At 37.2% G+C, this 14,952-nt stretch overlaps 1 protein-coding gene across 3 annotated transcripts; it reads left to right on the top strand.

Annotated features, from left to right (window-relative positions):
• Nucleotides 1-10,147: 10,147 nt before the first annotated feature.
• LOC113032137 (uncharacterized) lies at nucleotides 10,148-12,904 on the top strand. Of its 3 annotated transcripts, none has more exons than XM_026184820.1 (4): nucleotides 10,148-10,274; nucleotides 11,198-11,297; nucleotides 11,620-11,715; nucleotides 12,200-12,903. In XM_026184820.1, the coding sequence occupies exons 2-4, from the start codon at nucleotides 11,214-11,216 to the stop codon at nucleotides 12,530-12,532; spliced, it is 513 nt and encodes a 170-aa protein (XP_026040605.1). In that variant the 5' UTR covers nucleotides 10,148-10,274; nucleotides 11,198-11,213; the 3' UTR covers nucleotides 12,533-12,903. The 3 variants fall into 3 exon arrangements, with proteins under 3 accessions (XP_026040605.1, XP_026040606.1, XP_026040604.1); XM_026184821.1 differs by lacking the exon at nucleotides 10,148-10,274 and adding an exon at nucleotides 10,849-11,057 and having other exon boundaries at nucleotides 12,200-12,904; XM_026184819.1 differs by lacking the exon at nucleotides 10,148-10,274 and having other exon boundaries at nucleotides 11,064-11,297; nucleotides 12,200-12,904.
• Nucleotides 12,905-14,952: the final 2,048 nt, after the last annotated feature.

Genomic DNA, 14,952 nt, shown 5'->3' with positions numbered 1-14,952 from the left:
TCTGTTTTTTTCTTTCATTTTTTTATACTATTCAGCTTTTGTGTTTTGCAGTTTTAAGCACTACAAACTACTTGGAAATTTTCAGAAAAAGGTCCTGACCTGAGATAAAAATGCAGCTCTTCACATCAATAATTCTAAATTTGAAAAAAACTCTCAGTTATGTTTGTGTTGTTTAATCTTATTTTGGTGACCCCACCTTATAAGAAGTCTGTCTCGCTAGTTGGATAGACCAATGAGACCATTTTAAAGAATCGCCTGTCTGTTTTTGTTACTTTTGCCCAATTTTGATGCTTTTTTAAATTTATATTCGCCATATTGAGATGCCATTTATCCATCCGTTTCATTGTACTGAATTCAGGGTTTAACGGAGGCTTTAGCCTATTCCAGCTGGCATGAGGCAAAGAGCAGGCTGCACCCTGGGCAGGTCACCAGAAAGAAACAGACGCTCATTCACACCCAAGACCAAGGTAGAGAAGCGTTGGTCTTGGGTGCCCATTAGGCTCCATGCCTTTTGACTGTGCGAGGAATTTGGGGCACGGAGAACATGCAAACCCCAGACTGGAGGGCCCCTGTCAGCTGGTGGATTTGTGCCCAGGACTCTCTTCCTGTGAGCCAACAGTGCTAACCACTGCACTGGTTTTAGTCACCTTTATTGGTTTTATCTTTCATTGTCAAGGTTTGTTTATTTTTAAAGTTAACCATTATTTATAGGTACCTTTACCCCTTGAACACCATTTTCTTGGCTGCTGTGCCAAAAGACACCTTGTGTGTAACTAAGTTGTGTTGGAAATGATTTCCTAAAAATTAAAATGAGCCGATATGCATCAATATGTGTTGTGTGTGAAATCTGGAAAAAAGGAAGACAAACAAAACTGTCATCAGACAATAGCCGTCAAATACACTCCTTATATCCATATAACCAAAGCCTACATAAATATAATGCTACTCAGACTTCTACAGGTGCCATAATAATGGATTTCATGGCAGATTATTGTGTTAACAAAAATGAAAACTGGACATATTATAATAAAAGAAATAAAAGAAATATATCAGTTATTTTGGGGTTATATTAACTTGGTCTTAGAAAAAAGTACATTTTTTTAGCCTTTTGCAGGTTGTTTTCCTTTTTCTTTTTCATCTTGTCAATTTACTGACTGACCAATACCTGATATTTAATAAGAGCTCAATAGATCCGTCTGGTCCAGTTACATAAACAATAGTAGACAGGACAGTAACCGGATAATGATTGGCTCTAATGACTCTGGGGAAACAGACATGCAACAAAACACACACAAATTGTACCAAACATTGCACTAAGTAGTAAATACAAAAGCTCCCAGCAGGCCCAGCTTTACCTGCAACAATAGAACAGCTAATATCAGAACAGCAGGCTATAATTTTCCTCATATCCACTCTTGTCCCTAAAGTGATTTCCTTTTCTTTACAGTAATTTGTTTCAGGTCAGCCTAACGTTGTGTCATGAGCGGCAGCTGTCTGTAAATGCGTATCTTTGTTGTGCTGACGGGCAGGAAGCAAGGGTCACTGTCTGGCAGTCACCAGCTTTGTTCAACTGCTTCGACATGTCAATCAATGTGCAGCTCTACACACTGCTGATTGTAGAGGTTTGGTCCTGTTATTAAACTTTTGTCAATTACAGCAGAAAGGATCCCATGCCTCCATATGGTCTCAATTGATAACGTTCACCAGGGACGCTAATTAACATCCATATGTTAACGTCTCTTTCATGTATTTGTCTGTGTTAAACACATACATGCGTGGGTTTAGTAGCACATACCAAATCATTATTGACTGATCTTATTGATATTCAAATTGGGACCAGTTTTTCAATAATAAGTCAGTGATTCTGGGGAACTAAGAGTCCATCAGCCAGGGAATGGTCATTTTGATACATTTTGTTATACTTTGTTCTTGTATCGCTTAATAAAAAAGCTATGAAATATTAATCGTTGAGTGTTTGACGTGCTGCTAGGTGAATTTTCTTACCTTGGGCTAGATACTGGTGAGCTGTCCCTTCTTGTTTTCAGTCTTTGTGTTAAGCTAGCTTAGCCAGCTGCTGACAGTAGCATCATAGTTTGTGTATGGACATGCTGAAAGATAGATGACGTCTTTTAATCTTTAGCATCTTTTAATGATTAAGGGTATTTCCAAAATGACTTTGTGTTTTGGAGACACGTTAACAACACTACTTTTTTTTCAATTATTCACAAAGTTAAAGACACCTTCCCAAATATTGTCTAGGTCAATCTTGAGTTACTGAACGTTGCTGACCTGCTGGGGCGTGGAGACATGCGGGACCTTTTGGCAGTGATGTCTGGCACCAGTGGGTTGTGTGGGCTGCAGTGTGGGGTGGCTGTGGATTTGACTTTTTAAATGGTAAATGGTAAATGGCCTGTATTTGTATAGCGCTTTTCTAGTCCCTAAGGACCCCAAAGTGCTTTACACAACCTGTCATCCACCCATTCACACACACACATTCACACACTGGTGATGGCAAGCTACAATGTAGCCACAGCCACCCTGGGGCGCACTGACAGAGGCGAGGCTGCCGGACACTGGCACTACCAGGCCCTCTGACCACCACCAGTAGGCAACGGGTGAAGTGTCTTGCCCAAGGACACAACGACCGAGACTGTCCAAGCCGGGGCTCGAACCGGCAACCTTCCGATTACAAGGCGAACTCCCAACTCTTGAGCCACGATCGCCCAGGGACATTCAGCAAAGTCTAGATTGGATTGTGATATGGGTTGGAGCAAAGCCTTGGTCTGTTTCTGAGCAGTTATTGCAGCCTTTACGTAAACAATGGGGCCCCATTATACCTGCTAAGGTCACATCTGCTGTTGCTTGACGCTGTTTCTGCCGATCATGCACCTCTCAAATTTTTACCATTGCTGCTGCAGCTTAGATGAAGACACAAGTGTGTTTCTGTGTGTGTGTGTGTGTGTGTGTGTGTGTGTGTGTGTGTGTGTGTGTGTGTGTGTGTGTGTGTGGTATTACTTGTCCCTTCTGATAGCCTGACAATCAAAGTCTGTGTTATTAAATTTAGTACAAATTTAGTACAAACTATGGCACTGCTTAAGCTTAAAACCAGACACTCTCCCCAAATTAATGTTAGAAATCATTGTTAATTTTTTTTTTACCTTTTATTTTTGTTGTGTGTACATTGTAAATTATATTGTCTTTGGGGATTTTCTTTGTCTTTTACCTTTTTTAATATTTGTACGTTTTGGGGGGGAATGTTTTTGTTTAAAAATTATATTTCTCACGCAGATGAGAATCAAATTGTTCTATTTTTCTTATTTTTATGAATTCAGTTTTTCGGTAACTTAAAAGTCCAGATCAGAGCCGTGGTGTCAGTGAAGTATTTGCTTGAGTGCCAATTTCAGTGGATCAAACACGGGTTAAACATTCGTTTAGCTTCTGTATCATTTTTAATCCTCTTTTCCCCTTTCTTACGTTACCTTCATGCCTCTCATTCACTCCCTCTTTCCCAGTTCTTTCCCAGTATTTGTCAGAAGAGGCCAGCGAGCAGCTGTAGTGTAGTGAAAAACCTGTCTAACAAGCTGCTGACAGGGCACTGAATCAGGGACAGAAGCAAAGAAAACCGTGGAGATGGATTTAAGTATGCCCTTCGTCATTAGCCTCAACGTAATCAAATCATTTTACTCATTCAGAAGTTCTCGAGGGCCGACTGGGATGACGAACGCTGTCGAGAAGGCTTCGCTCTCCCCTCACTCTGCTCTGCCAGGAGAGCTGTGTGCTGTCGCTGCCGCTGCCAAACAAAGTCACTTAACAGCTTTTAATTGTTCCTGTCTGCCTGCAGATCCTTGGAAAAATGTGTTGGCACTGTTCTGAAAGAGGAGAAAAGGCAGAAAGCATTTATTAATTTTGCTGTTGTAAAGACACGACAGAGATATGCCATTCTTATAATTTCAGGAAAAAAGAGATAAAAGGATCAGTGGAACCTGAATACTAAAGAAAGTGCAGCTTTATTTCTTTTCTTTTTTATATATATTTCTTTCTTGTAGGTCTTACACATTGACTTATGGTCACTTTGTCCTATATATATTTCTAAACAGCATCTGTTGCTTTAATGTGGATAAATAGTAAAAAATAAAATAAAAATAGTAAAAGTAAACGACTATGACAAAATTATGTTTTTAAAATCAGATGAAGGTGAAAATACTTTTCCATCTCTGACTTTTTTCAGTTTTTTGAAAGCTTATATTTTCCCCCTCTGCGGTTGTTTTTCTTGAAGGGCTGAGCGCTTTTCAAGCTGTTATCGCCCCCCAGAGGTCCATTAGGGAATCACAAGCACACGCAGCACCTTCCAGCACCGCTCGGAGAACAACGAGGAAGGAGTGCACAACTGTTGTTGTTTTTTTAATTTGTTTGCTGTTTGTTAAAAAATGTATATCAAATTTATTCCAATCTCCTCAAACATCCATTTTCATTACCAGATTAAATGTATAGAAATTCAGTAATGAAATAGATTTTATAAATTGGTTTCATGAGCTTATAAGACATAGACTTTAACAATTTAAATATTTATTTTTTTCAGGTGTTCTCTGACAGAACAAATCCTGTATCATCCCAAAAAAATCTAAATAAATACTCAATGGTGAGCTCTGTGTCCGGGTTTTGAGCTTCAGTTCCTGTGAAGCCCAGCTTCATTGTGAAATTTATTTCTGTTTTGCTTCCAGTCTTTGGTTCATTTCCCGTCTTTTGTGATTACCTGCCTCGCCCTGATTAGCATCATTTGTGTTCAGCTTCTCCGTCTTCTCAGTGCTTGCAGCAGTTAAGCTGTTGTCTGGCATTCCTAGTGTTCTTTTGTGCAGCTTTGTTCTCGTGTTTCCTCACTAGTTTTCTAACACATGACCTTTAGCTTACTTTTTTTGCCTCTTGTTTTCTTTGTGTGCTACACTGTCTGATCACTTATGAATGACCAAATATAATATCATATGTATGTAATATGTAATAAAGTTTGGGAATTCAGACTTTTTGTATCTGGTTTTCTCCCCTTTGTTTCTGCTGTAATTGGTATTTTTAGTAATATTTAATCACATGTACGTTATTGCAATGGACCCAATTATTTCACCGCTCTCATGAGGTCAATTTTAAAAACAAATAAACATAATAAAATAAAATAAATGCTACATACACGTGCAACACGCTCACCACTAACACGCATAGCAGTTCACCGGTGAGTATAATAGAGCATTTAATTACTAAAGAGACCGTCATTGGCCTTAGGTAAAAACACAATCAGGCTAAGCAGAATGCGAATATTCAAGAAACATGGCTTTAAGTATGATGCTCACACATTCTGTATGTATCAACTTCAAAGGACGTTTCAGATTAGCTCTTTTTGTTGAACCTGATGTTGCCAAATTTATGGGCAACCTCTATTCATTTTCCATTGCACTGTTATCAAGCCAAAATCCTTCTGAACAAAAAAAAAAATGTAAACCAACAACAGTAAGTAACAGTTGGCCATTGTTACAAACCCAAGTTATGTTAGATGTATTTCCAATTTAAAAGAAACACTTTCAGGGATTAAAAATAAATTACAGCAGGTTTAAGTAAAAAATAAACTCTCACTGACGATAACTGACAGCTAGTTCTCCTCCTGAATGTTACTGAGCTTGTTAAATTCAATAGCCACAATAAAAATCATTCTCCCATAGCCAGCTGTGTGATCTCCTTCAAATAAGCAGTTGTTATGCACGATAACTTGAATCCAGGTTATGAGTCTGAGCAGTGTGTGAGAGTCTCTTATGTACACAACATTGTTGCATCAAAGTGCGCAGGATCCAGCTGTTGCAGTTTGTTTGTGTTTGGTCTGAGGTCTCAGGGCCCGGCGAGCTCAGTGACAGATACGTGGAGCTCTTTAACGCGCCTCCGCCTCTGAGAGATATATGGATCTCTGTTAGGTTTGGTGTCCCGTGAATTCCAGCTGTGTGTCCTGAGCTGCCTGCCCCATCAATTTATCAACACCAGCAACTGACCATTTCATACAAGCAGTTTCTTCCAAATGTGCTGGAGCAGTGTGTATGTCTCTGTATGTGTGTGTAGAGCCTCACCGTCTGAAGCCGGGGCCGACGCCTACACCATCTGCATACACACTCACTTCTTGACCTCTGTGCAGTGTGTAAGCCACGTCACCCCTGAGTTTGCATCAAGTAGAGATTACACAACACATTACAGCTAAATGACGACTTCATTCAAATCAGACTGATGCACGTGTCACAACATGTGCAAATTCCAGATGCAAAATCATGCTTTAGTTCTGGACACCTAGCAGGAAATTTCCAAAGCTTCACAATTTATTAAAATAATAATTTGTACTTTTAATGCAATGCAAACCTACACAGCAAAATTGCACCACCTGTGTCAAAATGGGTTATGAATATTCTAAAATGTATATGTGTATATATAAAAGTGATGAGCTGATTTCTTTAATTAAAGGGTATATTTTCAGAAAAAGAGGGAATCTTCAGGAAGAATATACATTTTCATGAAGTCTTCGAAAATGCTGCGACAATACTCTGTTTAAACTACACACTACAGGGTCAAACTCTGTACATCTGTTACTGTGTCCATGCATGATAAAGAAGAGCTGGAAACTACATAGGTGGATGCTTTGTGCAGAGAATTGCATAAACTGGGGTAAGAAATATGTGTATTTTTATTTAGACTGAGCTTGTGGTGGCAATCACATATTTACATATTACATTTTTTAGACTCAGCTTTCAGTGAGACAGGAAACTAAAAGCCCTGAAGTGGGAAACTGCACAGCTAATTACGGAACAGATTCAATCTTGGCAGAATGGCAATACATATTGAAAATATTTAAAATTTTCCTGACAGATATTTATTGTATAGCAGTAATATGTTCGGTAAATATCTTAAAAGCCTGAGTTTCTTGTAGGGCAGGACAGTTTACTGTCATCTGCTAAAGAGAAGAGTGATTATTTAAAGAAAGGGAAAAGAAATGACATTTATTAAGAGCCCTGCTGATGATTCTGGTAAATATGTGCATTTTCCAGACAGTCAGTGTCAGTGATAAACTGATGAAGCAACACATCATTTGTTTCACTGGGCCACAAGTCAGCAAATTCTTTACCACCGTGCTTTTGTAATCTTCAAAAGCCCCCCCCCCACATCATTTGTTTCAAAGCAACTAAAAGCCAGTGATGGCAGGGTTTGATTTTTAGCCCATTTTCCAGATTAGAATCCAAACCAATAAAGCAGAGTCTATATGCTCTGTTTTTTCCTAAATTATTTATTAAAATTAAGGCCTTAAACCTTATCCCATCTGCTTAATTTGCTGCAATTTTCTCTGAATTAATGGTTAATGTCATGGTCAACCATTTTAGGTCCCATTTGTGTTACAGCTCACAGCAGTAGACGTCACTAATTCTCTCAAACCGTCCTAATTTATTCATTAAATTGTCCAATTCTGCTACAAGGGTGCGGTGGCTGTAAAGAGATTAATAATGAAAAGACGATAAATTATTTATACATGTTGGAACCAGGGCTAAACAAATGTCTCAGTACAGCCTAATGATGTTTTATTGCTCAGTGGGAGGCCAAAAGTTTGGGTTTTGTTATTTGTTTTTTCCTTCATGGTTGTATGATCGTTAATGTTACCAAAGGTAGAAGAAGTTGATCTCAAAAGATTTAAAACAATTACATTTTTTCAGTGCACAAACTTTAAATGGATGTGATTAGAATCCAGAGGGAAAACATACTTATATATATATATATATATATATATATATATATATATATATATATATATATATATATATATATATATATATATATATATATATATATGTATTTTAAATAAGTAAAATAAAGCAATACTGATCAATCAATTATAAAAATTTAAAAGAGTATACATGAAACAAACTTTTCAGGCTTAGAGTATTTTAATGTCCTTTGTCAGGTGTCTGCGTTTTGAATTGATGCTATTTAATATCCATATTAGTATATTAATACAGCCAGTGCAGTGATGATTTGTCAAGTTGCTCTTTAACTACAGCTGGGAGTCAATGAGGTTAATCATTTCTCCACTGGCTCCTCCAACAGGGGAATCTCTCTTCATTAGGCCCTTCATCTATCTGTCACGAGGGGAAAAAAAGCCTCCAAATTCTCTGAGATTGGCCGACAGTTTCTCAGCCTCTCCCTCTGCTTACACTCAAAACAATCATCAGAGAAGATAAATATGCACAGTGAATGCACAGCTATCGTAAAATTGCCTCTATTCCAGGAACGGCCACCCTGATCCGTTCCACTCTATCATCCCAACAATTGACAGGGGAGCTTCGGTCCGGTGCTTGTGGACAAACCGCGGGCTGGAAGCCTTGACACAACCGGCTTCATGTTCTTGTGTCTTCCTGGATGCTGTGGGGCCGCAGCTGCTCGTCAGGGCTCCTTGAGCCTCTTTTTCTGTCAGTATCGGCAGCTGAAACTAAATAAAGATGTTTACTGACAGCCTAATGAACGGATGGGCCCTGGTGATTTAACCTTGATGAATGGTCCGCCCAGGTGTTTTCAATAACGACAATAAGCACTGCAAGCCGCAGGCCCACTGATACTGGTATAATGCATTATTAGGCCATTAGAGGCAGGCCAAGAGAGACCACTTATGCACTGGCCTATCAATAATGCGGTGTCCCAGTCCACATTTGGGCCCAGGGAATTAGTCATACTGATATTCTATTTAATAAAAAAATCACAAGACGACGCATAAAGAATCTCATTACATTTTAACAGGGTTACAGTAACCCAGGAGGACTGCGAGTTTAATTTTCATAAGAGCATCCATTCCTCAATTATGTCAAGCAGAGAAAATGTAAATGGCAAATGGAATGCTAACAATATCTAACCAGCAGCGCATTGGCAGGAGAAGAGAGCGAGGGAGCTACAGCTCTGTGTGTGCGTGTTTGTGCACGCATAGTCTCTGAGCATGCAGAAAACAAGAGAGAGAAGCTCACAATTTGCCAGTAGTGTGTGTTAACCCACTCCCACCCAGCAAAACACTCAGAGCAGCAGAGAGATGCGAGACGCCTGCAGTGAACAGGACTTCAGCTGGATGTCTATCCAACTGTGACCGTGAAAACTATTTAGAGATCAGACTAAAGCCATTACTTTTCTTATTTCTTAAAGGTTATCCTGATGTCTGAGTCATCATTAATGATAGAAGGTAACTCGTACCCTAAACTTAACCGTATGTTTTGGAGAAAAACAAATGCTTCAAAGAGTTAAAGAATATATTTGTCTTTTTATTCATACAGGTGATGACTCGGTGATTATAATGACACATGGAAAATTTTTCCATGTACAGATAATGATGCTGTAAATAATCGAATCTTTCCACTTGTATGAATTGTGTGAATACAGTCATTGGATCATTTGTGAAAATTCATAGATATTTGTCCAGAACAGCCAACCTATGGAAAAACAATACCTGGCAACAGGTTCCAATTAGCATATTTTTATAAATGTATCATGAAGTCTATAAAAAATCTATTAAAAAGATAGTTGGGATCATACACAGAGGACAGTAAGTTTGTCCTCTGTGCAGACCGGGGCGGCTCCAGAATTTTTCCATAGTTGTGGCCACATAGGCCCACTAAAAATATTGGGGTGGCATACCAAAAACAGAATTTTCAGTTTTATTACGCTGCTATACAGGTTACTTGTGGAAAAATGTGGTGAAAGAGAGAGAAAGAAAAGCATTATATGCCTAATTAATTTCCTGCTATTAAATTTGATATCACCAAAAATAGTTACATATGAAAACCAAATAAGATTTTGAAATCCATAATAATCTGTTTTAAGCAGGATGAAAAAAAAGTTAATGTTTCAGCTCATTGAAGGGTGTCTTCCTCCAATGTTCCACCAGGACAAGTCACTTTGTGGGGTACACTGTAAACCCCAACAGTCCACCTGACTTATAAAGTTTGTGGATACAACAATTAAAATGCGTCACAAAGTTGAAACAACTTAAAACTTTTCTGTTCTCTTAACGATTCAAACAGTTATAATTGTACATGGCTTAGAAGTTAAGAGTAAATACTGCTTTTTTAATTATGATTTTTGAGTAAATGTTTTTTTTTCGAGCTCCGCATTTGTACGTCATGACGTCATGACGTTTTCTCTCTAACCTGAACGACGTTGACAGAAAATTCTGTTCAATATGGCTGCCCTTCTCGAGCGACCGGAGAGCACATTTGGAGAAACTTGTAAGTAAAACGGAACCTTCGTTATGTTTATTTTTTCCGTAAAAAAGCAAGTATATTAATATGTTGCAGCCATTAACTTGTTTTTGAATGCGCTGTTGTGTTAAACAGCACAGACCCAGGTAGTGAATTGTTGTTCGCTGTTGTTCGCGCTCTTTTTCAAACCGATGATATCGTCAGTTTTACAGTTTTAACCGATTAAAACACAGTTTTAATAAGAATTGCACATAAAGAAAGTGTCTTAGTGATATTTTAACGACCCATTGCCAACGCAAGAAAGTTGGCGTTTTTACAACAGCAGCCTCATTGTTCGGCCGGGTTTTTTTCTTCTTCTCATTAGCATCATTCAAAAGTGACTTAGCTAGCAGTGGCAACTGCTATCTTAAGCAGCAGCCTGTAAAAGAAGTAGTTTGTAAGTAGAAGTTCTGTGTAATATTACAAGTATCTCACTGATGTATTATGTACTATTGCATAACAATGTGTCTTTGCAAAGATTTATCCCGCAGTTTGGCTTGGTTTTTTAAAATAACTGCAGTGTAAATTCATATGTATTCTGTGCTTTTTTTTTTTTCTTTTTTTTTTTCCAACTTAACAGAATTTATACATGGTGAGACAATGTTGATTATATGGTAAAAACTTAAAACTAAAAGAGGGTTACTGTTTACCATGACTAAATGGAATGATGGCCTGTGACTTTGTAACATCTGAAATTCTTACCTATGTTTTGGACTGTTGGATGATCGGCCATAGAATTCAAGACTGCACTCAAAGTAAACAGCAGTAATTGTAAGGTTTTGTTTTTTTTTTTACCATGCTAAGTGTTTATTTTGTCATGAAATGTACAGTGTACTTTTGAAATTTTTGAAAGCTGTAATGATGGCTGAGTATATAATTATCACTGACCAGTTCTACGCTGAACTTGACAGACACACACCACGACTTATGGCTCTATACAGACAGAAGGCTGCACGGACTGGCAAGATATCAGAGGCTCTGCGAACCATCCTGAATCATTATGATCTTCAGGTGAATATTGATAATGATAAAATTAACACAAATTAAAAGTTTCACTGATAAAAACTCAATTTTTCCTTGCTTTGAACATCTGTGTTTTATACAGATTACAGCTCTGATCTGGTATGTTACTTTAAAATACTGTGTAGGATTTTTGTCAAATGAGTAAGATACAGACTCTTTGTCATAAGAGACAGAAAGGTTGTGTCTTAAAAGAAATGTCTCCAAAATTATGTAGAGTCACATGTCATGCAGTTTCATAAACATGTATTCTCCCCAAAAGAATGACACCTGAAAACTTTGTGTTCAATGAACTTTTCTTTTCCCTTTTTAGGAGGCGCCTGATATCAACGTGAAACGCACTGCAGTGCTTCGTGCCCTTCCTGTATACCTGCGGGAGGAGGACCCAGAATTCTTTAAGACATGTAATGTAAGTGTATTTTTGCATCACTTAAATTCTGCCAGTGAGATAAAACACCATGGATTTTTTTAAATACAATTTAATACCCTAGCAGCTACCAAATTGTACAAGCAAAATACCCTCTCTTTAGAAAACCCTCACACACACACACAGGGTCAGGAGCAGGGCACAGGCGTATCACAGCACTTCGGCTATGCTGCAGGTGGCCCCAAAAACAAGGCTGAAGTCAAGATTTAGTTTCTTTTTGAGATAAAGTCATAAAATAAAAAATGACTTCTTTTTTTTTTTTTTTTTTTTTTTAGAAAAATAACAAACATACTAATTATGTAATGCAAGAAGCTAACGCGTTAATGTACATTTTTCAAAAAAGTAGAGTACCCTAACCCGTTACAAAGTAACCCACTACACTGCTGAATTTTTTTGCTAGATTACAGGTCTTGCTTGTCACATTCTCTCAAACCAACCTTACTTATTGATACTGTGTCTATTCCAGGCGGACACATTGGATGAGTCGACCCTCATTGACACTCCAGTTGCCCTTCTCACAGTGGTTACCGACGGCGCTTCCCAGACCAGTCCAGTCCATTTTACTTCCTCAAGCATGGCCATTGTGGTGGAAGGCGACTTGGTGATGCGTGATATTCCCAGATTTGCAGATGCATTTGCCTTATTGTTTGGCTTGATCTATGCTCTGCATTTAGACTACCCCAGGAAGCTCGTTCACACATTTACCTTTGTCCAAAAAATCTTCATGGGGCTTGTTGACGGCAAACCTCTGAAACCCTGCCTACATGCTCTTAAAAATGATTTGTTGCTGAAAGAGTAGTTCTGGAAGGAATATAAGGCAATGTTTGTTAGGACATGCACTCTGTTACTGAGCACTTTGTTTTAAGCACTTTATTTAAAGCACTTTAAGTTTACTACAGACTTTGGGTGGATTTAACTCCATCAGTTTACCTAACTTTGCTCTGGTTATTTGGAAGATGATCATCTTTATTTGTACCCATTTTATAAAATTGTTTTTCATTTCTTTTTCAAACAAAAGTGATTAGTATTTGACTTTTTATTTTGAATTTATGTATTTTGAGAAAGATGCAATTAGGACTGATGTTGTCCTTTGTGATTTTATAAAAAGATACATGTTCTACATTGAATTTATAATGCTCACTTTATGGTGCCAATGTCCATGTTAGTGGTTTTATAAAAACACTAAGTGATGTTTTTACATTTCCATAAAAAATGTTAAATAAACAAAATGTAAAGTAAATGAATTTCTCTAATTTTTTTTACTAGTCTACACTCAAACATTTAATAATAAATTTCTTTTAATTAATAATCATATAATTTGCGTTTAGTTTGTAATATAATTGCATTGTGTTGGATCAAAATAGTAAACTACAAAAAACACAAAAATATTAAAATTAAAGTATATAGTTTTTAAGTAAAGCTCAATTAATAAAATAAAAATATAATTTAAAATTTTTAAGTTAACAATAAATACAAATTTTGAGTACCCCATACTTAGAAAAGATGAGTTTGTGTACTTAAAACTTTTGAGGTAATCAGTTTCCACAAATGTTTTAAGTTCAGTCAACTGATTCGGGTTTACAGTGTAGAACTAACTTGTTAACGTGTAAAAGTTTTTTCATTGCTGCCATGAAAAAGTAATCCATTACTTTATGTACACTGATACCTACTGTGAAAGGAAATTTCGTACTTTGACATTAACATCCCTTTGCAAATGTTGGTTATATTCTCCAGAGAGTCTTTTTACATTTACCTCTGAATGAACTGAGTTGAGCTCATTTCAGAACGGGTTGATTTTGATAGCATCCTTCACCTAACCAGCAGCAAGCTTGTTAATTTCCTTCAGAGTGACATCAGCTGAACACAAAGCTCTTTTTCAGAGCTATATCACTGACTTCATTTTTCCTCCTTAGTGAGCCACCAACAGCTGCTAAGTTTGCAGCTGTCCTTGACCTTGCAATATCCTTTCACGAATTCCAAACAATCCAAATACAGCCAAACAACAATGGCTGTAGCTAATCACTGGAATGGATGTGCTAATGATTTTTCATTTTGTTTTGTTTGGTGGCAACAAAAGGAACAGTGAGATAAGGTTAACATTTCAACAGAAAAAAGGATTGCTTATTTTTAAAAATACATAAATATCCAATTAAATTGTAAAACTAATGTCTTTGTTTACGCCTTACAACAAAAATGTGAGTACCATAACAACTTACCTTGCAACCTGTTACCCCAATACTGCATCTAATTCATCTCAAAGAAGGATTTCATGTCATAAATTTTGATGGATCGTGTCAAATGCCATGAGTCCAAAGACATGTTTTTGTTTGCAGCTAAAGCCAAGAGCATCATCTTAGCAAACCTGAAGTCATAAATATCTTTTTTTGTTTGTTTGTTTGTTTAGTGTGTCCGAGTTCGGTTTAATGGACTCTTACACACACAACAAGCACAGTTGAAATGACAATGAAAAACTCAGAATGCAAATGCACTTTTTTAAGACAGTCAAACTTAAATGAAAACTAATTTGGGTACCAAATGGTTGCTAACAGACAGCCACACAACATCCAACAACGAGTTTGATCTTGGGCACATTTTTCTTACTCGTTAGTCATTCTCTATTGAGAATGTTTACTTAAATTTATTGTTTTAGATCTAATATTTAGTAAAATGTTAGACTCTCCCTACTAAAAAGTCCAACAAGGGCAGTCAGGCATCAGCAGTGTTATGTTTCCATAATTGGAACAATTTAAATTTTCAACTTTTCAACACTAGATGTTTGATGAGTTCTATATATTAACTGGAGAAAGTACTAGGTGGTTCACCCGATTTTTATTTTTTATATGCTAAGCTAAGCTTCTTAAAGTACCCTTCATAAGATATATTAGACTACTATTGGTCGTCTTACTCTTGCATAAAATTAAATACAAAGTTTAAAAAAATGTAAACAAAAAGAAAAATTTAAATATTTTATTATTCTTTAAAAGTCATGTTCAATATGACTTAATGATCAGGCAGTCATTTTCGCCAACCATACTGAGTTTGTTACAACCCATCTATGCTTTTGCATTGTAGAACAGGACATTTTGATCACCTCACATCATAGATTTTTTAAAAACTCCAAAGATCAGCGTTGATAGGTGTCACTCTGCACTTTGGCACCCAGTTTCTCTCACACCTATAAGCCACACACTGTCAGTAGCAGTATTGGCATGTAGCTAT

This window comes from Astatotilapia calliptera, chromosome 11 (assembly GCF_900246225.1).
Source record: "Astatotilapia calliptera chromosome 11, fAstCal1.2, whole genome shotgun sequence".
Classification (NCBI taxonomy): domain Eukaryota; kingdom Metazoa; phylum Chordata; class Actinopteri; order Cichliformes; family Cichlidae; genus Astatotilapia; species Astatotilapia calliptera.
Note: the sequence above shows the minus strand (reverse complement) of the source record. Positions and strands in the feature narration are given on the sequence as shown.